The sequence below is a fragment of the Astatotilapia calliptera genome, chromosome 23 (genome assembly GCF_964374335.1).
Source record: "Astatotilapia calliptera chromosome 23, fAstCal68.1, whole genome shotgun sequence".
Lineage (NCBI taxonomy): Eukaryota > Metazoa > Chordata > Actinopteri > Cichliformes > Cichlidae > Astatotilapia > Astatotilapia calliptera.
Genome location: NC_137443.1, coordinates 47,437,335 through 47,462,890, shown reverse-complemented (window position 1 = coordinate 47,462,890; position 25,556 = coordinate 47,437,335). Strand labels below are relative to the sequence as shown.

At 43.9% G+C, this 25,556-nt stretch overlaps 1 protein-coding gene across 4 annotated transcripts in view; it reads right to left on the bottom strand.

The window, feature by feature from the left end:
• The window catches only part of hecw2b (HECT, C2 and WW domain containing E3 ubiquitin protein ligase 2b), a 73,567-nt gene that overhangs the window by 34,962 nt on the left and 13,049 nt on the right, over window positions 1-25,556 (bottom strand). For 3 of the 4 annotated variants that reach the window (XM_026160245.2, XM_026160244.2, XM_026160246.2), the window contains 7 exons: window positions 23,331-23,425; window positions 17,557-17,632; window positions 17,315-17,484; window positions 4,015-4,157; window positions 3,401-3,501; window positions 600-1,495; window positions 273-414 (listed from right to left, as the gene is read on the bottom strand). In XM_026160245.2, the coding sequence (XP_026016030.2) occupies window positions 273-414; window positions 600-1,495; window positions 3,401-3,501; window positions 4,015-4,157; window positions 17,315-17,484; window positions 17,557-17,632; window positions 23,331-23,425 (1,623 nt within the window). The remainder of the gene's footprint in view (window positions 1-272; window positions 415-599; window positions 1,496-3,400; window positions 3,502-4,014; window positions 4,158-17,314; window positions 17,485-17,556; window positions 17,633-23,330; window positions 23,426-25,556) is intronic. The other variant, XM_080296867.1, reaches the window with a different exon arrangement.

Below are 25,556 nucleotides of genomic sequence, written 5' to 3'. Positions count from 1 at the left end.
AACAGCAAATAACATACGAAGGAACAGTTATAACTATAAAACCTGAAGACTAAACAGAGTATAAAAAGCAGACAAAACCTGCAACCGGAGATTTGCACAATCAAATGAAAAACTATGAGTGAAAACAAAAGGAGTCCTTTGAATGTATTTGGTACTCCTGTATTTTTTCTGTTTCTTTTTGTATACTTTATATAATAAAAAATGAAATCGTGTTTGAAACTTTTTTTCAGTGCCTTTAGCAAAACTTTGAAACTTTTTGTGACAGAACCTACCAGCTTTAGATGTCATGCTTCTTCCTTGCTCAGCCATGCAGGTGGATAGCGAAGGTGGTGCTGGCCCATTTGCCTCACTGCTTGATGGCTCCCCCGGTTCCTCCTCTGCCTTTGGAACAACTGCTTTTCTTGTTCTCACTTCCTGAAAAAAATGAGAGAGGAAACATGCAGGGGTGAAGCTTTGTCAAAGCTCTTGTCAAGATGACAGTGATTGTCAGCAATGAACTATTGATAATTTATAGTTTCACTTCAGCTTTTAAAGGTAATCTGCCACATGTAGAACCAATATTAAAGAGGGATGATGCTCCTAAAGTCACAGTGCCTCACCTGAATGGGTGAAAGAGGACCAAGTGAGGGATTGCAGTGTACTTCTGGGTTTTTCCCAGTCCTGATGCTGTGCTCCTGACTTGGACATTCCCCTGGAGATTCTCCAGATCTGACTTCAGCTGCCTCAGCCCTTGATACCTGAGATGAGTTGGAAGCTGTAGCAGTTTCTCCAACAACCTGTGCAGCCATTGTTCTGGCAGCTTCTTCAATTCTATCTGCTGATTGTCGTGTCTGTATTGGGAGTGCAGCAGCACCTTCTTGTGCTCCTGCTCCAGCTTCAGGCCCTGCAGTGTTGGCTCCAGACTGAGCACCAGCAGAAGAACCTGCCTCTCCCGTGGCCTGAACTCCAGGCCCTGCCTCACATGAGCCCTGTGACTCGCCTTTTGAACCACTGCTCCCCTGTGGAGACTCAGGTGTAGCTGAGTTGGTATTCTGCTGTGTCTTTGTTTCCAGCGATTGATCCCAGTGCTGCCCAGCTCCTTCCTCATCCTCATCTGAGTCAATGTGTAGCATGGCACTGAGCCGTGTGTCTGTGGGAAAGCTGGAGCTGAGCTTTGGTAATGGCCCTGCTGCAGGTCGGTCCCCAATGCTCCTGGGACCTTCGAGAGAATCTAGGTAGTCATTAAGTGACACCTGCCTTTGGGTGAAGCTGCCAAGAGCCACAGGAAGCAGATTCACCTCTCCCACTTGCCCAGGCTCCTGCCACACACTGTCATCGCCATAGTAACATGAACCATTAACATATAAGGAGCCCTCATCAGAACCAATGCGAGAAGGTCCACATGTAGCACCTAAAGACGAGGAGAGCTGATGGAGATCTTCGTCGTCAGAGGGACTCCCAGGGTCTCCATTCATCACACCACCCAGGATCGTTCCCAGAGGGTCTGGCGAAGCTTCTAGAGCAGAAAAGAGGATGGATGAGAAGGACAGGATGTGACAACTGAGAGATAAATAACGTGTGCTTTCATGACATGTTAGCAGAACAAAAACAACACCTCCCACTTCCTCGTCTTCTTCTGGCTGTTTCTGTTAGGGGTTGCCACGGGGGAACATCTTATTCCATCTCGCTCTATCTCTAGCATCCTCCTCTGTCACACCAATTGTTTGCATGTGCTCCTTCACAACATCCATGAATCTTCTCTGTGGTCTCTGTGGGTGCTGGTCACGCCCAGAGAAAACCTTAGCATCTTCAGCTCTGTCACCTCCAGCTCGGCCTCGTGTCTTTTTGTCACTGTCTCCAAACCACTCACCGTGTAGACCAGGTTTCGCTACAATCTTCTAAACGTACTCTTTCATTCTTGCTGCTATTGTAACAAATCACACCGTGACACCCATCTCTATACACTCCACTCTGCTTGCCCCTATCTTGTTCACCGCTCTTGTGTACTGTCCGTGGCTTTGGAAGGTTGACCACAGGTACTTGAACACACCCTGCTCCTCACTATTACGCCTTTCTTATTTACACACATGTATTTTATCTTGTTTTCACTGACTTTCATTCCTCTTCTCTCCACAGCATGCCTCCACATGCATGTGGCATGTGGATCTTGGTCATTTTTTTGGCATGTTTTTATGGCCCTCGCAGTGCTTTTGTTTTTACATTTTGCAACACACCGCTGCTGCCCAGAGTTCCACAGGAACTCAAGAGGAGACATCAGGCCAGAGCAAGAGTTAAAACAAGGAGAAGGGAATATAAATCCCCTGTTCCATCAGTCATCATAGGGAATGTGAGGTCTCTGACTAATAAGATGGAGTTGATAAAACATCAGAGGCAGTATTGGGAGGCAGCTTATTATGCATGGAGGCATGGCTGCACTCAGTGCCACCGGCTTCGTCATCTGGCTTTTTCACTGCTCGGGCCAACAGAGAGGCCAAGCTGAGCAGTTAGAGGAAAGGTGGAGGGATTGCAGTGTTTATTAATGAAAGGTGGTGTATTCCAGGATATGTTACTGTGAAGGAACATCTCTCCTCACCTAACGTTAAACTTTTAGCTGTCAGTGTGCGCCCATATTATTTATCGCAGGAATTCTCCTCCACTATATTAACTTTTTTTTGTACCACCATCAGCTAATGGTGCAGCAGCGTGTAACATCATACATGCAACTGTTGATGGCCTATAGTGTAAACACACAGAGGCATTGATCACCATCAGTGGTTATTTTAACCATGTCAGTCTAGACTCCACTCTGCCAACTTTCCAGCTGCATGTGGACTGTAAAACACAGGACAAACGAACAGTTCTCTCTACAACTTCTGTTCCCTTTCAGTCGATTCACTCGGTACAACACATAAGGCTGGGACATATATACACGTCCCGCAGAGCAGCCACCGAACTGGAATCGGACCACCACCACCTTAGTGTGCAGCAGACCAAGCAGACAGGACAGTATGAGCCACCGAAGGGGCTGTAACATCCAATCGATAAAACCAAAGCAAACCAAAGTGTGCGAGTGAAAGTTCATATCCACAGACTCAATGGGTTCAAACGGGGGCTACAAACGGCCTCCAGCACCAAAGATAAGTCCCAAGCAGGGACACTGGACTTAAGCACAGGTCTCAGCCAGCGAACCCCTTTCAGAAAACATATGGCAAGGGGATGTGCACCTGGTGTCACCCCATCAAAGCCAACATGACAAGCAAATATAGCCGCTAGACAGACCTTAACTGTTGAAAATGAAAGGCCCGTATTCAGCAGCTCCTGCAGGAATGTCAAAACATCCACAATAGAGCACTGAAATGAGTATGGAGGTCCTGGCACCATTGCGCGAAGGCTCACCATTTGTAAGCGTACACATACACACCTTCTTGTCCAGCTGAAGTGATGTCCACTCTGAACATAAGCTGCCCGCTCACATGGTCCATAGGAAGACGGCGACACAGGCTGTAGCTGACTGTCTGATCACTGCACACACATAAACAATTGTTTTGTCCCTACTGACAAACACCTACTAGCATTTCAATACGGTACAGAAAACAAGCTCTCTTTCCTCAGCACACTGATCTCAATTCAATCAACAATCTGCATCAACTACATTCTGCTGATTTATATGCAGTTTTCCACAATGGGGAATTTATTGGTAATTTCTGTGCAACTTGCCTGGAGACTGACAATTGTTGTTAACACTGCACAAACTGTATGCCATCATTGCTTACTTAAATTAATGCCTGACCAGCAAGCTGGTTGGGAATTATGGATAGGTACTGACTGAACTACATAACTACTACCCTCCAGAGAAGGTTGCTCTTTCTGTCTTAAAGAACAACCTTCTATGAAAGAAACGTAAAAAAAAAGTACAACACACGTGACACCGTCACTGACGCTGAGTCTGACTGACTTTCCTTGCACAGTTGTTTTGTCCTTTACCTGTTTTTGGTTCTGAACCCATCTCATGTTTGGCTCTGCGTGCCAACTTACTCAGCAGCTGGCCGTTCCAGAAGTCTCCGGATGGGGATGATCAGCTGGCCCAGGAAGCGCTTGATGATTGGCCGGCTCTTGGCAAACTTGTCCTTCACCTCAATCTCCAGCACATCAGTTATCAAAGCCACAAATGTATATTTCTAAAGAAAGAGTAAATAGCAAAATGCTGGAAAGTTTAGTATATTTATACAGTTTTGCTTGCATTACATAAAGTTAATTATTGACTCTGCCCAGTGACTCTACCTGGCCTACCACTTCTCAGTTGCTGTCGTTCCTAATCATTTCTACTAACAGTTGACTGCAGAATATTTACAGTGGGGCAAAAAAGTATTTAGTCAGCCACCGATTGTGCAAGTTCCCCCACCTAAAATGATGACAGAGGTCAGTAATTTGCACCAGAGGTACACTTCAACTGTGAGAGACAGAATGTGAAAAAAAAAAATCCATGAATCCACATGGTAGGATTTGTAAAGAATTTATTCTGGTCGATTCTGGCACCAGTTTTCTACAGAACGTTGTTGGAAATTAAAGAAAAGGGCAGACTTCCATCAAATATGAATTCTGCAAACATTAATCTCCTGCTAAAACCAGGCAAAGACCCTGTATATCCCTCAAGCTATCGTCCAATATCCCTTATAAATGTAGACCTTAAAATAATCTGCAAAGCTCTCTCAAAGAGATTAGAGAAAATAACCCCCCTCTTAATTCATCCTGACCAAACTGGTTTCATAAAAGGCAGGCACTCATCAACAAATACACGTAGATTACTTAATTTGATAGACTACTCATACAGTAAAAACCTAGAAACTACAATATTCTCTTTAGACGCAGAAAAAGCATTTGACAGAGTTAACTGGAAATTTCTATTTGCAACTTTACACAAATTTGGTTTTGGATCCTCTTTCATAAACTGGTTAAAAATATTATATAATTCCCCAACAGCTTGTGTCAGAACAAATGACCAGACATCCTCCAGCTTCTGTCTCTTGAGGGGCACCAGGCAGGGATGCCCACTCTCCCCTTCACTATTTGCAATTTTTATTGAACCACTAGCAGCAGCAATTAGACAGAATTCAGTAATTAAGGGCATAAAATGCAAGAACGTGGAACATAAAATCAGCCTTTATGCGGATGATGTGTTACTCTTTCTCCAAAATTCACAAACCAATATCTCTGGGGTGATTGAATTGATAAACTCTTTTGCAAGAATATCAGATTACTCAATTAACTGGTCAAAATCTACAGTCCTACCGATTAATTGCTCCTTCCATAATTCCTCTTCTACACCACTGCAATCGGGAAATATAAAATATTTAGGTATTAATGTTTCTCCCAAGCTTGCAGATCTAACTAAATTAAACCATATCCCACTTTTAAAGAAGGTAGAAGATGATCTGGCTAGATGGAAATGTCTACCCATATCACTCATGGGAAGGGTTGCCGCTATAAAAATGATGGTCTTACCAAAAATAAATTATTTATTCTCAATGATCCCAACTAAACCGCCACAAGATTGGTTCAGATCTCTAGATTCATGTATGTCCAAATTCCTTTGGAAAAATAAACCCCCACGTATAAGCTTAAAAACACTACAAAAGACCAAGGATAAAGGAGGACTAGAACTGCCTAACTTTCAGCACTACTTCTTAGCCAACAGGCTTCAGTTTATCTCAGGATGGCTAAAACACACCCTCTTAGATGAACCTTGGCTAGATGTAGAACAAGCACTCTGCAATAATCTAGAGATCTCAGACCTACCATTTATCAGCTCAAACATCCAACGACATGAATGCTTTAAAAGCATCAACATCAGCTCTTCTCTGACAGCATGGTGGGAGTTTCTAAAATTGACGGCGTCTTCATTAATCCCATGCAAACGTACACCTATCTGGAACAACCCTGACATATTACAAAACAATAATATGATAAACTTTTCAGATTGGAGTGGTAAAGGAATCAAATATTTAGAACATATACTAGAAGGAACAGAATTTATTTCATTTGACGGACTAGTTACACAATATGGGATCAACAAGAAAAGATTTTTAGAATATCAACAAATTAAATCCATAGTAAAAAAGAAATTTAAACCGGGTCAAGTTGAACTACAAACACCACCAAGTGTGGTTCAATTTCTTACTCTTAAACCCCCCAAATTACTATCCAAAATATACAGAATGCTTTCTAAAACAGATGAATCAATATCACTTCCTATTGCAAAATGGGAAGCGGATTTATCAGTTAACTTAGACCTAAACTTCTGGTCTCAGATTTGCTTAAAAACCTTTCATCTAATTAGAAATCCCAGTCTTCAATTAATTCAATACAAAATATTACATAGAGTGCACTATACAGGTCATCGGATGTTCAAGATGGGCTTTACGTCTACCAACAACTGCTCACACTGCCAAACCAATTCACCGGACAATTATATCCACGCTCTTTGGTTCTGTCCACCAGTTCAGAAGTTTTGGCGCGAGATATGTGAAGACTTATCGAAGTGTCTGAAATGTAACATTCCAACTTCCCCCTTAGTGTGTTTGTTGGGCAGCTTAGATAATGTCACTACAGAAAAGAATATAGCCCATATGGTTTTCACTGCCCTATGCATAGCCAAGAAAACAGTCCTCATGAACTGGAAAAATAAAAATAATCTTAATTCTAACCAATATAGAAATTATCTATTAGATTACATTAGTCTTGATACAGCCTCTGCCACCACATCAGATCAATTGCTCTGGGCTCCTTTGATCAGCTCCATCACCTAGTGGGGGTGGGGGGTCATAGTTTGGTCCCGCCTTCACTGTTGTGATTGGTGTGGGGGTAGGAACAGGCTTAGGGCGTCGGGGGGTTCCCCGGAGGCATCTTCCTTGGGGGGCTCAACCCGGGGTAGCGGTCATGTCCGGTTAGGGGCTCTGTTGGCTCTCAGGTGACTGTTTCCTCGCGGCTGCGTGCAGCGGGGCTAGGGGAGGGTCTGTGCTGATGGACGTGGGTTACTGACCTGGTAGCCTGGCTGCCCCTGGGTGGGTCCGGGATGGGCGTGAGGTTCTGGGGGCGCTCCGTCTCTGGGCTGGGACCCGGACCGGGCCTCGGGGGCTTGGGTCCTGGTTGGTGTGTTGCCGGGGTTGTGGGCGGGTGGGTGCATGGGGGCCCAGCCCTGGAGCAGGGTGCCGCCGGTGCATCGAGCCACCTGGGGGGCTCTTCAACTGGTGGGGGAGATTGTCACATCTTGCAGGAGCTTTCCTCTCCTCAGGAGCTCTCTCTACAGGAGGGGGAGATACAGGAGAGGTGGAGGAAGATCTCAGCCTGGGTGTTTATTGTCTTATGTAGTCTGGAAGATGAGTGGATGGTGGGGTGGGTGCAGTTTTCTCTGTGGTGGGGTTGGGTGGACTGTCCCGGGCTCTGTGGGGACGGGCGGCGCTGCTGCGCTGGGCCCCGGTCTGGATGGGCCTGGGCCCCCTTTCCCTGGCGGGTCGCGGAGTGTGGGGGTGCCTACTGGGGTCAGCGGGGGAGCTGGCCCCAGGGAGGGGTCACTTGCCCCTCCCTTCCTTCCCTCCCCATCTCCAGCTGCCTCCCTCTTCCCGCTCCACCACAACCACCCACACGTGCAGGGCCTTGGAGTAGGGGTATGTCACCAGGGTGCAGAGGAGGCTACCCCCCCCTCTGTCCCCTTCTGGCTGCCTCTGCCTCAATTTTATCCCACAACTTAGACATTCACATTACTCACACTCTCATTACACATACATATAGGATCTTGGGGGTGGGCACGATACACGGAGTCCAAAGTACCATCAGGGTGTACACCCCACCCCTGGCATCGTTGCCCACCTCTCAATTTTAAATACACATAGACATTGAGGGCTAGCAGGAGGGACCATGCGCTTACCTGCTGCTCTCTGGCAGGTAGCTCCAAGCCCTCCTGGGTTTTAAATGCACCTTAGAACACACATGCATCAACACTACAATGAGCGGGTGGAGGGAGGTTTGGAGTCTTCTCTCACCCCCATTCTCTGCGACCTGCTGGAGCAGGGGGGGCTAGGAGGAGGAGTTGGCCGTCCGACTGCGGTCTGGAGTGTGGAGCCTTCCTGCTGCTGCGGAGTCGGGGCGGTCTGCCTCCCCCCACCGCAGGGAAAAGGGAAACACCACCTGGGTCTGGGTGCAGTTCCCCCCTCCAGGGGCAAGGGCACCTAGACCCGGTTTGTAGAGTACGCTTGGGGAGTGTGATCGTGTGTACAACGTCTCTTTATGTCTGTCTCCACGTTGGTTGAGTGTGGAGTAAGTGCATATGAGCGCATGAGGGTGGGAATGGATGTTTGTATCTGTGTGTGCCTGTATGTCTGTATCTATATGTCAGGTTGGGTGTCAGGCGCCACCTCTCTGGGGACATCTCAGGCCCTCCAAGGTTTGGAGGCCTATCTCCCCCTACCACCACTTCCCCTGCCAGTGGTGGACCCCCTCAGACATCGGTGCGTTGGTGGTTCTTTGTGTCCGGGGATGGGCGTCCAGGTACACACCGGCTCACTCCTTGGCGGCCGCTTATCGAGGCCTGGAGCCTGGGGCTTGCTCGGGCCACTTCGGAGGTGGGGTGCCCCCGGCCTCTCGGCCTGGGGCTAGGTCACTCAGGCGCAGCTGGCTGCCGGCGGAGCTCACGGGCGCGTCACTGCAACTCCCCCTGGCTTCTGCTCCGCGGCTGCTGAGTGAGCCCTCATCTGGGACTCTCCTCAGCTCTTTCCGGGACAGTGGCGCAGCTGCCCCTCTGTTAGTCTTCCTTGGTCTCTTGTGTTCTGGGGGCCTCTGGATGTCTGGAGTTTTGATCTCCTCCACACCTGCTTCATGCCCTGGAGGACGGGGCTGTGGCCCCCCCACACCCTCTGGCAGATTATTACATGAAGGAACCTTTTAAAAAACAAAAAACAAGCGCGTCCATGCTCACAGGTGTACACACGGGTGATCACACCCACAAACTACACCCTTTTTGGCTCCTACCTCAAAGCACACTGTTCTGTTGATCTTATGTGCTGCACAATAATGTTTAACATTTAGTATTTACTGTCATATTCCCATATATCATTGTGATGTTGTTTATTCTATTACTCTTGTTCTCTTCTGCTTGCTTTCTTTTTTCTTTCTCAGCAGGTGATTGATATATGCATTTTTTTTTCTCTGCCCGTTCTGTTGGTTTTTGTCTTTTGCCCTTCTCCCCCGTCCCTCTTCTCAGCTGTTTCTCTTTCCCTCTTTCTTTCTCCCCTTCTTTCCCCCAGTCAAGTCTGTCCCGTATTCAGTAAGTGAAAATAAAATAAACAATAAAAGGTGAATCAAATGGACCATTACGGCAAGGCTGGGATGGTCAGTTTGGTAAAGTAAATCCGTTGGGCATCTTTCTTTGCCTTTAGACAACAATTCTGATGGCAAAAGAGCCAAACGGGACAGGCCAAAAAAAAAAAAAGAAAATTTTTTTTTTTTTCGTAAATCAGGGTGGAAAATAAGTATTTGGTCAATAACAAAAATACAACTCAATACTTTGTAACATAACCTTTGTTGGCAATAACAGAGGTCAAACGTTTACTATAGGTCTCTACCAGGTTTGCACACACAGTAGCTTGTATTTTGGCCCATTCCTCCATGCAGATCTTCTCGAGAGCAGTGATGTTTTGGGGCTGTCGCCGAGCAACACGGACTTTCAACTCCCGCCACAGATTTTCTATGGGGTTGAGGTCTGGAGACTGGCTAGGCCACTCCAGGACTTTCAAATGCTTCTTACGGAGCCACTCCTTTGTTGCCCGGGCGGTGTGTTTTGGATCATTGTCATGTTGGAAGACCCAGCCTCGTTTCATCTTCAAAGTTCTCACTAATGGAAGGAGGTTTTGGCTCAAAATCTCACGATACATGGCCCCATTCATTCTGTCCTTAACACGGATTAGTCGTCCTGTCCCCTTGGCAGAAAAACAGCCCCATAGCATGATGTTTCCACCCCCATGCTTCACAGTAGGTATGGTGTTCTTGGGATGCAACTCAGTATTCTTCTTCCTCCAAACACGACGAGTTGAGTTTATACCAAAAAGTTCTACTTTGGTTTCATCTGACCACATGACATTCTCCCAATTTTTTCACACCAAGCTGCTTGCCTATTGTAGATTCACTCTTCCCAGTCTGGTGCAGGTCTACAATACTTTTCCTGGTGTCCTTCGAAAGCTCTTTGGTCTTGGCCATGGCGGAGTTTGGAGTCTGACTGTTTGAGGCTGTGGACAGGTGTCTTTTATACAGATGATGAGTTCAAACAGGTGCCATTCATACAGGTAACGAGTGGGGGACAGAAAAGCTTCTTACAGAAGACGTTACAGGTCTGTGAGAGCCAGAGATTTTCCTTGTTTGAGGTGACCAAATACTTATTTTCCACCCTAATTTACGAATAAATTCTTTACAAATCCTACCATGTGGATTCATGGATTTTTTTTTCACATTCTGTGTCTCACAGTTGAAGTGTACCTCTGGTGCAAATTACTGACCTCTGTCATCATTTTAAGTGGGGGAACTTGCACAATCGGTGGCTGACTAAATACTTTTTTGCCCCACTGTAGTAGCAAGTAAATTTCTCAACTGAAATATTGCACAGGTGCCATTCTATCACAGTACCACACTGGAATTTACTGGAATGACAGTATTACATAGCTGGCATGGTGGATTCAAACAGAACAAAGTAAAAAAGCTGCTTCAAAATGAAAACAGTGAAGGGAGAAAAGAAGAGGACAAAGCAAGGATTAACCTGGGACAAGGATTTACAGAGTTTTAGGATTTAAGGGGCTTAAAAACAGAAACCCAGGAGTTATCATCTAACTGATGGCTAAGTAACAAACCATGCCATATATATATATATATATATATATATATATATATATATATATATATATTAGGGGTGCAACGATACACAAAATTCACGGTTGGGTTCGGTTCGATACTTTGGTGTCACGGTTCGATATTTTTTCGATACAAAAAAATGTTCATGCATTTTTAATTTGTCATTTATTAAAATTATAAATATATATTTTAACTCAAAAGTACAGTTTTTAAATTTAACCCTAACCCTTGTGCGTGTTTTTTATTTTGACAGCGAATGCACACCTGCGGACCACTTATGTGCAGCCCTGGTTATTTAGCTCGTCATATCGCAGCCACAGAAATTATTTTGTCCATGAAACCATAAAGCTGCACTTTCTTTTTGCCTTATAGTCTGATTTGTCATAACTTCTCCGTTTTGTGGTAAGCTTTTCTTTGGCTCTCACTTCTTCACCCTGACCTGTCTTATTTGGCTCAGCAGAACTGAAATGCTTTTACACGCTCACTCACATAAGCTCAGCGATTCTCTGCGCGATCAACCTCTCACATGTTTAAGCTGCGGGAGATTTCACTTGTCATGTTTCCATAATAAGCTAACGATTAATAAGACGATGTCAGAGGAATTGGTGCACAAATTATCATCACTCACAGATCAGTGCTGTCGCTCTCTATACACAGTTCGCGCGATTGCAAAGTGAAAGCAAAAAAACAAGCGCAAATTCAAACGCGACTTCAATATGTCACATATTGACAGTGGCTCACCGATGCCAATGACATAATTACCCAGCTACATTTCTGAAAGAATGCAAAAGCATTGACATATATTTTTCCTACAATAGCCCGACGGGCAGGGCAGAGATAGAATTTTGGTAGCCCGACTGAAAAAATCGCTAGCTCCGGGACGTCGGGCTAGCGATATTGCGAGCCCTGTATCTGATTGAGGAATCACTCATCTTTGGAAAAGAGAGTTTATTACAGAGAAATGTCTCTTTCCAAAATAAAAGCTATACTATCCGCTTCTTCTGGGCTATATTCTCAGCAGCAGTCATATTCGTTGTGTTCCCACTAGTGCTTTCAGGTTAATCTCGTTGAAATGACCTTAACGCCACAACACGGCAAATCTCCGTTAACGAGCTACCGCCGATCGCCCCGTGCATGGCTAGACGGCCAACACGTTAACGAGCTAACTGCGCTAACACACTAGTTCACACCAATGTAATTGAGCATTGCATGGCACATCCGACATACTGTTTTACTTTAGTCCATGACTCGCTTACCTTCAGGGTCATACGTCACATGAAAACCAAAATAATTCCAAACGCCAGATCTGAATGAGAGTGGGGGAGGTCCATGTTAAAAGGAGAGCTTAACTTCTGTCTCGCTAGCTTGCCCTGCGCTCTTCCTTCTGACTATGCTGTCTGTGTTGAGCGCTCAGTGGATCTGCGCTGGACAGTGCAGCCTAGGCGGAGTAGTCGAACACAGATTCACTGAGCGCTCAACACAGACAGCATCGTCAGAAGGAAAATTGATAAAATAAATTACAAATGTTGTATTGTTCGATACATATGCGTACCGAACCGAAAGCACTGTATCGAACGGTTCAATATCGATACGAATATCGTTGCACCCCTAATATATATATATATATATATATATATATATATATATATATATATATATATAGGGAGGGGGAGAGAGAGAGAGAAATATAGAGATAGATAGATAGATAGATAGATAGATAGATAGATAGATAGATAGATAGATAGATAGATAGATAGATAGATAGATAGATAGATAGATAGATATAGATATATATATATATATAAGACCCTAGAACACTTCTAAAATTTTTCTGTTGTTTTTATGGTTGCAACGCTGCAGCTATCCATTAACCCATGTTGTTCTGCTTATAAAATTCAGGGTCACAAGTATTGTTTTATGTGGTTGCATGTGGTGTGCTGACCTTTGTTAAGCTGATAGAAACGATGCTTTTGAAAGTACCTGCCACTTAAAAAACTCATGTCATGCTTGCACTTCTTTTGTAGTGCTAGCTAGATGCTGAAGTACCTCAACTGCCACTTATGGATATTAACACTCGTTACCATGTTGCGCCAATGAAAAACACCGGCCCATGTTAACCCCTGACCTTGGCATACAGTTCTGTCTCTTTCATCTCTTTCTATGCGACATCCCTTACTGATTGATACACCATTAGGATGTATGATTAGGAACATAAAATAACTCCTCTCAGATGTGTTCAACCGAAAGTAACAAGCCTGTTTTGAAAATGTAAGGAGTACAGATATTTACTTCAAAACGTAGGGAGCCTCCCTTTTTTCCGCTTCATCACACCAAGACACATGCAGGGCCTTGGGTACAGGTGTGTCAGTGAGGTGCAAGGGGGCATTCCTCCTCTGTCTCCTTCTGGCCAACTGTGCCTTAATTTTATTCCACAGCTTAGACATCCACATTACTTACACACTCATAACACATACATGAAGGGCCTTGGGGGTGGGCACGCTAAACAGCATCCAAAGGACGTCACCTCTGGCGTCAGTGCCCACCTCTCAATTTTAAATACATGTAGACATTGAGGGCTCTTGGTAGGGGCGGTGCTGACAGCAGCTGCTTCCTGGCAGAGAGTACCATGCCCCTCCCATGTTTTTAAAATGCATTTTAGGTATGGGGTCTTCACACCCCGGTTCTCTGTTCGCCATCTGGGGTCTGGGATGCTGGGCTTCCGTGCTGCTGCAGGACCGGGCGCGGTCTGCTTGTCTCCACCCCAGACCAAAGGGAAACATCTCCTGGGTCTGGGGGCGGATTGGCCCTCTGGGTTTGCCCCTCTGGATCTGGAGGTATAGAGTACGTTTGGGGAGTGTGAGTGTGTGTACAGTGTTCATTTCTGTTTGTCTCCATGTTGGGCGAGTGATGAGTATTTGTATATGTGTGCATGAGGGTGTGAATGCATGTTTGTGTCTTAGTGTGACTGTTTGTTTATGTTTATGTGTCAGGTCGGGTCTCCATCTCTCTGGGAACATCTTAGGCCAACCCAGGTGTGGCAGCCCATCTCCCCTCACCACACTCCCTGCCAGTTGCTGATGCCCTCACCTTTCGGACACTAAGAACCACCCATTGGTGGTTCTTAGTGTCCGGGGCTGGGTGCCTGGGTGTGTATTGGCTCACTCCCGGCGCCTGCTTGGTGGGGCCTAGCACCCGTGGCTCAGTCGGGCCCCTTCCGAGGGGTGGAGGGCCCTCAGGCCTCTGGGCCTGGGGCTCAGTCTGCGCTTCCCAGAGTTGTCTCTATTTTCTGAGGCAACTGAGGTAGTTTGCGTTGGTGTCTGTTGTGTAGGTGACATTCACCATGCTGTTGCATGCTGGGGCAGCAGGCTGACGATGCCAACAGACTCAATAAACGTATCTGCCAGTGACATTGTGGAGAAGGAGCTGAACATATATTGTCCAAAATAAGCAGAATGTTGGACAACACCTCCGACCCAGTCGTTTAGCACCACTGAACAACAGGAAATATTTTTGTTTAATTAATTTAGGTTAGTTAGTTGCTGTTCTTACTGTCTTGGAGCAACTATGCCCACAATAATGTCTTCTGTGATTAATAAAGTACTCCAGCTTTGATTGTGATTCTGATCAATCCCGAATTATTTAAAAGTAGAATGGGAGGCAGAGCCTTCAGCTACCAGGCGCTCATGTATTGAACCATTTACCTTTTCATCTTAGCTTTGATGCCTGACAGGAGTTTTCCTGTAGGCATCACAGAGCTACCAGGTTATTGGCTGGTAGTTGATGGGACCTGCCTTTTCTGAAGATCCTTAGCAATCAGGACTGTTCAGCCTTTACTTCGCCATTCCAGGCGTGTCTTGTCCAATAGCAGCTGGTTCCTTTGTGCTGGTAGATGCTCACAGAGTGCAGTGCGCTTGTTTAGCCAGGAGATGTGAATCGTGTCAGGGCCTGGCTCTGTCCAACTCTACATACTTGAGACTCTTTCTCAGATGTCTACCATGGTGATTGTTATTGGATCCTGTTCAAGGAGGTTGCTGTGACCTGCTCTCAGATCCATTGGCTACTGAGCGTTGTTGTTATATGATGTCTCCTTCTCCCATATGCTCTTCCAGTTGCTCTGTCTCCAGCCTTGGTGGGGCTGCTCTCATAGTGCTCCTCTACCACTGAGAATATACCTTGGAAGGTTTATTCTCCTGCCTTCTGTCTCTTGTGTATACCTCTTCTAGCGGCTAGTCAAGGCTGTGGTTCTTTGTTGGCAGTATCCAAGGCCACAAGTATAGGCAGCTTTCTGTACTTCTTAGACATCCCCTTCTACGTCTGCAACTCCGACATTTGGCTAACTGCTCTCCATGCTGCTTTGATTTTGGTCTCTAGTCTCGTTCTCCATCAAGGGTACTGCTCCTTGTGGCTGTTCATCTTGTAGCCAAGCATGTCACTGATCACTGCTGCTGTGGTGTACATAGGCTGGCTGGTTTTGCTGATGGTCACAGTAGAGATTCTCCATAATGCATCTTTCTATAGACCTTCAGAGTATACTTCATGTAGTCTTGATAAATGGCCAAAGGGGGTCCAGGTTTCCAGCTGCCAGCTGCTCTAGCACTCAACGCCTCCAATTTGCTAATGCAAGTTAGCCACACTGTCCCATGTAAGGAGGACTCTGATTGGTTAGAGAGAGACACACTGGCTGCCTGGATCTTTCTGCAGAGCTGTGCAGATAGCTTTGCACTGCTAAGAAGTATCTGTGCTTATACAAATACAGCCTCTGTATTTACACTCTGCCCAACAAAGACATACGTGAAGAATATGAAAGGATTCTGCAGTGAGATAAAGAGCTGAACCTTGTGTCTGTGGACAGCCTGACCCCCTGTTGAAAGTAATGTGCTAAACATGGCTAATGCTATTATTACTGCCTTAAAGCTCATGATTAAAATGCTGATTGTAAATACATCAGTCCATATGTTGCCACATAACTATAGTTGTCTCTTCTATCTTTCCTTTTATTACTCTGCCAAGGCAAAGAGTAGAGTCAACACTATTGCTGTAAGTTCATTTATTTTAACTACACGAGTATACAAATTCATCCTCAGCTGGACATAGATGATCATCAAGGACCATCTTTACCTAATCCCAGCCTCTAGGGCTACGCTCAAACTGCAGGTCTTAATGCTCGATTCTGAGTTTTTGAACAAATCCGATTTTTTTGTCTGCTCGTTCACACTACAAATAAAATGCGACAGCAAATGCGCTCTAGTGTGAACGCTCAAAGCGGCCGCATGCGCAAAAGAAGACGTCACGCACAACGCGCTCTGTTTAGACCCAGAGCAAACAGTATTGTTTGACTGATGGCCTTAATATAAAGACTTGTTTCTGACTTTACGTTTCCCAATTTTGCTTCAAGTTATTTTGTTATTTACATAATAATGTAAATAACCTAATAATGATCCTTATTGCTGTTTTAGAGGAGCAGTGCTTCAAAGGATAGCTGCAGATTTCTGTCAGAATCTGCAGATTATACAGTACAAATAAAATGTTCACGTTTCTCCAACGTTGTCTTCCCAACAGTTTCACTGATATCTACACTGGATGGACAGGAAGCGTTCGCGATGTCTTCTCCGGAGCTGATAATTGGCGTCTGTCTTGTGTCAGTGATGTAAAAGACGGATTTAATGCGACATGACCATCAAACAGCAGTCGCTTTCTAAAACATCGGATATGTATCGGATTCAGTGCCACATACGAAAGTGACCCAGAATATCGGATTTGTGCCGTTCACACTGTCACACCATGATCGGATAGATGGGTCGCATAGGGTCAAAAAAGTCGGATTTAATGCGCTTTCGCCTGCAGTGTGAACGTAGCCTAATACGGTATGTTCAATCTTATCAGTGAATGCCCAGCATATTGCAATGAGTATCATTTAACCATTTACTGCACCTACAGTACCTGTATGTAGTCAAATGTGTGGTAAAGATGTAGATAATTGAATTTAATTATTAATAAACTGCATGCAATGAAAACCAAAACTGAAATTGATTCAGTTTATACATTTCTTCTGTATGCCCTCTAGAATATATACAGACATCCATGTTTACAGTGATACAAAGCATTAGAACAGTTTATCTATATGTACTTTTGCTAATAACAAATCATCTTTATTTTTAATCAAAAACATAAAGTACAAGTCTAATTAGTACCATGAATAAGAAATTTGAGTAGTGAAATGGTTCAAATAAAAATGGATGTTCATGTGACAGTGAGCTAATGATAATTCTATTAGAAGTAAAAGAACTGGCATGGCCAGGGCATGCAAGACTACTTAGGGCTGCCAGTTTATTATTAGAATAGGTGTCACAGATAGAGTGCCCTCACCCATCGGCTCCATCCAAGCTCTGTAGTGCCTGCTGGGTAAGGTAATCTTATTGAGTCAGTGTGAAGTTATGCTAACCTCCCCAAGCCACAAAGGGTTGATGGTGTTGGATATGATGGAGGAGCGTCTCTCCTGGCCATGGTGGGTAAACTTTGGGAGGCCGCTCCTCTTCCCGGGCTGGATCGACATTTTCAGGTAGGGGTCCGGGTTGAAGAACATCCCTTTCTTTAGGTTCACTGCTCGGAAGTCTGAATTGGAATACTTCATGAGTATTTTTGTATTCATTCTCCAGCACATTTCCACTGACTCATTCATCTCACCTGACAGGGTGAAGCTGACAAGTTTCCGACAGTGCTCATACTCTGACTGCTCCTCCACCTGGCCTTCACCCCTCACCTGATGACAAAAAAAAAGAAAAACAAAAAAATGAACATGTTTTCAGCCCTGACTCTAACAGATAAAAGTTTAACCAGGAAGACTTAAGTGGGTGGAGTTAAGACTGTTTCTCACATCTCTTCACATGAGAGAGGTTAGTGCCATTCACCCTCACTACAATCACACCTCATTGAATCTCACTGTTTAAATTCAGTTTATGGCTTCCCAAAGCCACAAACTATCCAAAATATATTATTCTTTTCACAAAGCTCCATGTATTAATGCTTGAATTTATTAGCCATTATTTTATCAGGATGAGTCAGTAAGAGTGAAAAATAATTTTGTGAGCTCTTGAACTCTTGAACAGTTCCTCGTGTAACCTGGATTTATTATCCATCCATTTTCTTCCACTTATCCAATTCTGAGTCACGGTGTGGCTGGAGCCTATCCTAGCTGTCTTAGGGCAGAGGGTCGGGGTACCCCTGGACCTGTCCAGGGTGTACTAACGCATAGAGACAGACAACCATTCATACTCCAATTCACACCTATGGGCATTATAGAATTACCAATTCACCCCACTAACTGCAGGTCTTTGGACGGTGTGAGGAAGCCAGAGTACCCAGAGAGAACCATACAAACACAGGGAGAACATGCAAACTCCACAGAGAAAGGCCCTGGCCTCACAGCAAGAAGGTCCTGAGTTTAGTTCCACACTGAACCTTCTTGCTGTGAGGCAACAGTGCTGACTAGGGCTGGGCCATATCACACCGTTCACAGTAACACCGGTATAATGTTGGGCAACGATAACAAAATGAACACTTCAAATCAATCCTTAGATTTTTCTCAAAAATCAACAGAGCCCCTTATAACCCCGTGTGCCTTATGTATGAACTCTGGTTGTGTTTACTGACCTCGAAACGATTTTATGTGCACGGCGCTCGAAAACCTGTCAAATGTTTCAGTACGACTTTGCTAAGCTACGAAGCCGCACCGCTTGATGGATTGTCGGAGCATTACGGCTATTGTAGGCGGAGCCTCGCGGAGTGATATGTACTGTGGTTCAACATAATGTTACCGTATTGTGTGTGTATAACCTCTTTTTAAGTTTTGTGGATATTATACATGGTTATGCTGAGGATATGTCGGCCAATTTCCACTGGAAATGCCCTTTGGTTAAACTGTCAGCAAGGAATTGCATTTGCACTGTTACATTTGTATATAACTTTAATGCACATAAAAACAGCTGCTTGTTTAAGTTAAAATACATTGATGGGTTTTTTTTTTTGCACTAATAAAGTTGTGGAGTTGTAAAGTATTTTGTCTAGTGTCAATTATATCGTCAATTATATCGTCAGTTATATCGTTATCGCAAATTTTCAAATGTATATCGTGATAAATATTTTTGGTCATATCGCCCTGCTCTAGTGCTGACCACTGTGAGATTGCAGAACACTGGTCAACTGTTCTGCAGGTCAAGTTAAAGTCCGACATCACAAAGGAAAGTCCTACAACACAAGGCACACTGTCCTTTTTTAGTCACTAGTGACTAAAAGATTCTCACCTTTCCACGCACTGAGCACATACTGCTTTGCCTTTACAGTATGGCCCAGATAAACCTCAAATTCACACTGTACAAGATCTATCGTAAAACATTGTTAGATCCCAGGAGGTCTGGACTCCATCTACATTAAACTTTTCTATAGCATTGAAGGTCTCAGTGAGCACCATGGCCTCTATCATCTTAGTCAGGAAGCTGAGTGTTAGGGTACCTGGGTCGTCCACCCAGTGTTTGTGTTTTTGTTTCTCTGAGTCTTGTTAATTTATTCGGTTCTCTGTGTATTTTAGATTTCTTTGCCCAGTATGATTTTACTCCTGAGTTTATTCTCTATTTCTAGTCTTGGTTTGCCTTCGTGATTCCTCCCCTGTTAGGTCAGTCTTGTCTTCATGTGCATCTGTCTGTTCCCTTAGTCTGTGTCTCTGCGTACTTCCTGTTTTACTTTGATAGTCTCCCGTCGGTGTGCGTCAGGTTCTGTTTTGCGTCTCCCCGGTCTCATCTGTTTAATTAGGGTCAGCTGTGTTTCCTTTCTGGTTCTTGTTCCCTTATTTAACCCTTGTATCTATTGTCTGTGTTTTCCTCTGTTCAGTGTTGTGTGTTTCTAGTTTAGTTTCTAGCGTTCCCCAGTTTATTTCCTGTATTGACTCATGCCAGCAATAAAGCTGAGGTTTTTGAGTTTATGTTCTGGAGTCTGCATTTGGGTCCTCCATTCCTGCCTGCCGCACACAGACCATGACACGAAAAACCTGACAGTGCTCCGGCGCTGCTCTGAGGATAACCTTCCAATGAGACAACCATTTCTGCAACAGTTACGCCTGTCTGGCCTGACAAAAGCCACTCCTCAGTAAAAGGCACACAACAGCCTGCATGGAGTTTGCCAAAAGGCACCTGCCAGGCAACCTATCAGATAATGACAAAACAAAATTCTCCAGTCAGATGAAACAAAGATTTAAGTCTTTGAGGGTCATGTCTGGAGCACTGCTCATCACCTGGCCAATATAATCCCTAAAGTGAAGCATGGGGGTGGTAGCATCATCCTTTAGGACGGGTACTCTGGCTAGTCTTCCCAGTTTCTGAGGAAAAAAATGAATCTAGCAACACAGAGACATCTTTGATCACGTTCTAAGCTGAGTTCAAGGTTATGGCACGGTGGTTAGCACTGTTGCCGCACAGCAAGAAGGTCCTGAGTTCAATTCCACCATCAGGCCGGGGTCTTTCTGTGTGGAGTTTGCATGTTCTCCCCGTGTTTGCGTGGGTTCTCTCCGGGTACTTTTGCTGTTCTGGCTTGGCTGGTAGGTACTAGACCTTCTGTTCTGGTCATGCTTCACCTTTTCAGGTGAAGATGGCTATTAGAGTCCTCTACTATAACTGAGTCGGCTGGGTCCATGATCAACCCAATATCACGGCAAAGGATGTTATAGACAGGCCAGTCCACTGTGTCCATTTCATGTTTTAGAAAGCTAAAACATGAAATGGACACAGTGGAGGGGAGTTGCCATGATGGTCACATTCTTTTGTCAGGCGGCAATTTGATCCATAATAAAGGACTTTGAAAACCACACAAAAACTGAAATTTCAGTTTCATTGTTGAGTTCTTACAAAACACTAAATAAAACACATCACAAGGAGGAAGCCAGTGGAAGAAAGTGGCATTGAATAGACTGTGACAACACAAGATAACGGGGGGATAGGAAACAGGTGGGAACACAGTTTGTTAATAATAATAATAATAATAATAATAAACTTTATTTATAAAGCACACTTAAAAACCAAGGATATGCCCAGGTGCTTAACAAGTAACATAGAGAATAGGAGGAGGATAATAGAAATAGGACCAAAGCAAGTACTAAGTATGCAAGCAGGTAGCTGTCACTGATACACAGGAAAGCAACAGGTACAGAGCAAACAAGAATTTAAATGAGCATAAAAGTGCATCATATAAAATCATAAAAGAAATATTAACTAGAGGGAAAGGCAAGATTGAATAAGTGGGTTTTTAGTCGTGATTTGAACAGTGCAATGGAGTCAGATGCGCGGAGGTCGAGAGGAAGGTTATTCCACAGTCCCGGGGCAGCCAGAGCAAACGCACGGTCACCCCGAGACTTCAGTCGAGATCTGGGTTGGGTCAGAAGTAGTTGAGTGGCAGATCTGAGTGTTCTAGCAGGAGTATGTGGTTTGAGAAGTTCACTAAGATAACTTGGCGCTAATTTATTAATAGTTTTGAATGTAAGGAGTAATATTTTAAATTGAATACGGTACTTTATGGGCAGCCAATGTAAGCTAGCTAGAACAGGAGTAATATGGCAAAATTTCCTGGCACCAGTCAAGAGGCGGGCTGCTGGATTTTGGACTGTTTGCAGTCTACGAAGAAGAGAAGAAGGAAGACCGTAGTACAAGGAGTTACAATAATCCAACCTGGAGGTCACAAAAGTGTGAATAAGCTTCTCCAGGTCCTCGTGCAGAACATAATGCCTAGCCTTAGAGATAAGGCGCAGTTGGTGGAAGCTAGATCTCACTACAGCAGACACTTGCTTATCGAGTTTGAGCGAGCTATCCAGCAGTGCACCCAAGTTACTGACATAGTCACAGGAAGAGCTAGCAAAGGAACCCCGGGCAGCACAGAGTTGGGCACGAGGGATTTTACTGTTGAACACCACAATCTCAGTCTTCTTATCGTTTAAAACGAGGGAATTACTCAGGAACCATTCTTTGACCTCCCGCATGCATTCTTGAAAGTAGTGCAGGGACACAGCAAGGTCGTCAGTAAGGTCAAAATAGATCTGTATGTCGTCGGCGTAACAGTGGAAGGCGATGTTGTATTTTTCAAAGATTGCGCCCAGAGGGAGCAAATACAATGAGAAGAGAATAGGGCCTAAAACTGATCCTTGAGGCACACCACAACAGACCAGAGCGGAGGAAGAGGAGAAGGTGCCTAAGTTAACTGATAAGGATCTATCAGCGAGGTATGATTTGAATCAGTCGAGGGCAGTGCCTCTAATACCCACAGTGTGCTCAAGTCTTAGTAATAAAATGTTATGGTCCACCATATCAAAGGCCGAAGAGAGGTCCAGTAAAACTAGGTTTATATGTTGAATTGTCATTTATGCTTAGAAATATGTACTCATATATACTTTGATTTTTATAATCGATTGCATAATGATAGAGGTCTGATCCTTAGTAGTCTGCAAAGACTGTGTGTGCCTCCCAGAGTGTTCTGGCACACACATCCTAAGGTCATGAGAGAGGTCGTACCTTCTCTTACTGTTTTATGGTACGGTAAATACATCTATGTCTGCTTAGGTATAAGTGTCTTTTGTTTAGATGAACTGCTGGACTTCCAGGTCCAGCAGATCTAGGGGAGTCATTCACGGGGTCACATGCTTTTTGCCATTGTAGCAGATCCATCTGCTTCCGCTTATCCTTTTCAGGGTCGCGGGGGGGTGCTGGAGCCTATCCCAGAGGTCATAGAGCGAAAGGCGGGGTACACCCTGGACAGGTCGCCAGTCTGTCGCAGGACTAACACACAGAGACAGACAACCATTCACTCCCGCATTCACACCTATGGGCAATTTGGATTACTCAATTGGGAGGAAGCCGGAGTACCCGGAGGGAACCCACGCAAACTCCACACAGAATGACCCCAGCCTGATGGTGGAACTGAACTCAGGACCTTCTTGCTGTGCGGCAACAGTGCTCACCACCGTGCCACCGTGCTGTAGTAGAATTGTCTCTAAATGTTCCAGCAATAGGCCTGTGCGAGACAGACCTATCACAGTTCTAGGTTAACCAATCACTCTGGGGGACGGTAACAACTCAGTTTTCCTTTAATATAGCTGGTGTGTTTTTCTTTCATTTTATGGAAGAGATCAGCAGAGTGTGATGTAGGAGTGCGTTTAAGTTTTAAGGAGTTTGTAGAGCTGAGCTGCCTTTTATTTTGAAAGGTTTTCTCATGTCTGATATATTAGACGGCCAAGTAAAAGCCTGTATTTTGGTCAAGTTTTGGCTTGTCCTCACTGTGACGCTGATTTAAACTCCTTTATTTATTGACAGATACAAAACATATACATTTGTAACAAATCGCAGCTGCTTGGGCCCACACCTGGACAGAGGACACAACAATCACTGGGAGAAAAGAAGGTGGGACACACAGACAGCTATACATACTGGTACTGCAGGATTCTTGACGGTGATACAAGGTGTTGTTGCTCTTAATGCTCCACTTATACCATGATAATATTTAAAGCAGATCTTTGTCTCGGCTGTGGAGAGAGAAAACACAACACTCTACCTTTATGATCATAATTACATGTATTAAAAAACATTTTCATAAGAGTTATGTAGCTTGGTAAAATATGTGCCAACAACAGAAAGCATTGATTCCAAAATCACCTTATTTAAATAAAATTGAAACATAAATCTGCTACTACATTATATTACACACTGTGTAAAAGTCTTGAGTTACCCCAACCATTCATTATAATTTGCTAGAAAAATGGGAAATGTAGTGATTTATTGAAAGACATGCAAACACACATGGAAATACAGTTTGTAAAGAAAAAAAAGTCTGTACAATTTTCAATGTAAGTCAGTATTTTGTATGAGCACGCTGAACAATCTCAGACACGCATCTTTGTCATTTCTTTAAGCAGTCTTCGCAGATAGCTCTCCACGCTCGGTGAAAGACATTCCAATGCTCTTCTTTGGATGTTGCAGATCAAAATCTGACCATACTTTTCTGTGTTTGTAATGCCATCAATTCTGACAAGATCCGTAACAGCACTGGCTGAAATTGTTATTCAGATGCCAGAAGAGAACGGATGTTGTCGCGACCTCCTGAAAATACTTTTAGGATTTAATCCACCATATACACTACTGGTTAAACACCTTCTCATTTAATGTTTTTTCTTTATTTTCATAACTATTTTCATTGTAGATTCTAACTGAAGGCATCAAAACTATGAATGAACACATATGGAATTGAATTATTCCAGGGTTTACCTTCCAATATAAAGCGCCTTGAGGCAACTGTTGTTGTGATTTGGAGCTATATAAATAAAATTGGATTGAACTGAATTTAATTATGTATATCTGCTACTGGAACTCTGTGTGGCATTTAAATGGACTCTAATCTGAGGTGCTGTTAACTTGCGATTTCTAAGGCTGGTGACTCGGATGAATTTATCGTCAGCAGCAGAGGGGACTCTTGGTTTTCCTTTCCTGAGGCGGTCCTCGTGTGAGCCATAGCACTTGATGGTTTTTGCAACTGCACTTGGGGACACATTCAAAGTTTTAGCAAGATCTGAAAACTGCTGTTCACAAACGCTGCCCATCTAATCTGACTGAGCTGGAGCTGTTCTGCAAAGAAGAATGGGCAAAGATTTCAGTCTGTAGATGTGCAAAGCTGGTAGAGACAGACCCGAAAAGTCTGGCAGCTGGAACTGCAGCAAAAGCTGGTTCTACAAAGTGTTGACTCAGGGGGCTGAATAATTACACACACCCCACTTTGCAGTTATTTATTTGTAAAAATGTTTGGAATCATGTATGATGTTCGTTCCACTTCTCACGTGTGCACCACTTTGTGTTGGTCTTTCACCTGGAAGTCCAATAAAACTGATTCATGTTTGTGGCTGTAATGTGACAAAATGTGGAAAAGTTCAAGGGGGCCGAATACTTTTGCATCCACTGTAGTTTTACTAGTGTTGTGAAACTGGCTCTAGATTTCAATATGCTAGATTTTAAAATGGCATGGAAGTGGGTTGATGACTTTTTAAAAACTATTTAAAAGCTAAGTATTTGAAGTTAAAAATATAAGGAATTATATACTGTATGTTTAAATTTTGTATCAAGTTAAAATAAAATAATTATTTTTTTAAATACAAATAGAAATTTGATCATTTGAGACTGGAGTAAACCAGGTCTTTAAATCTGTCCCACATTACTAATTCAAGTTTATTTTGATGGTAAGAAAGACCAGTGAAAATTGAACCTTCAACAATTTGTGAGATATTCATATATAAACATCACCTCAAATTTCAATGTGCAACAAAATGGCCTGAAATGAATATCTATGTATCTTGAAACATATTTAATACATGAAGCTAAAATTTCACAGTAACCACGATATATGTTCAAACTTTGTTCCATAACATTTCATGCAAACCATGCAAACCAGATGGAATCACCCACTGATATAACCTTGTTGTCCTTTGCATCTCCAACTCAGAAACGGAGACTGAGACTTTAATGCACTTGTTCAAGCCCTGCACAGACCCCGGTGAAGCCTGGCCTCCACAGCATATCATTAGGTTTGTATCACCAAACTCAACAAAGCTATGCAGCATTAACGGGAAGTATGCATCGCATAAATACAGGATCATTTGTAATTAACAA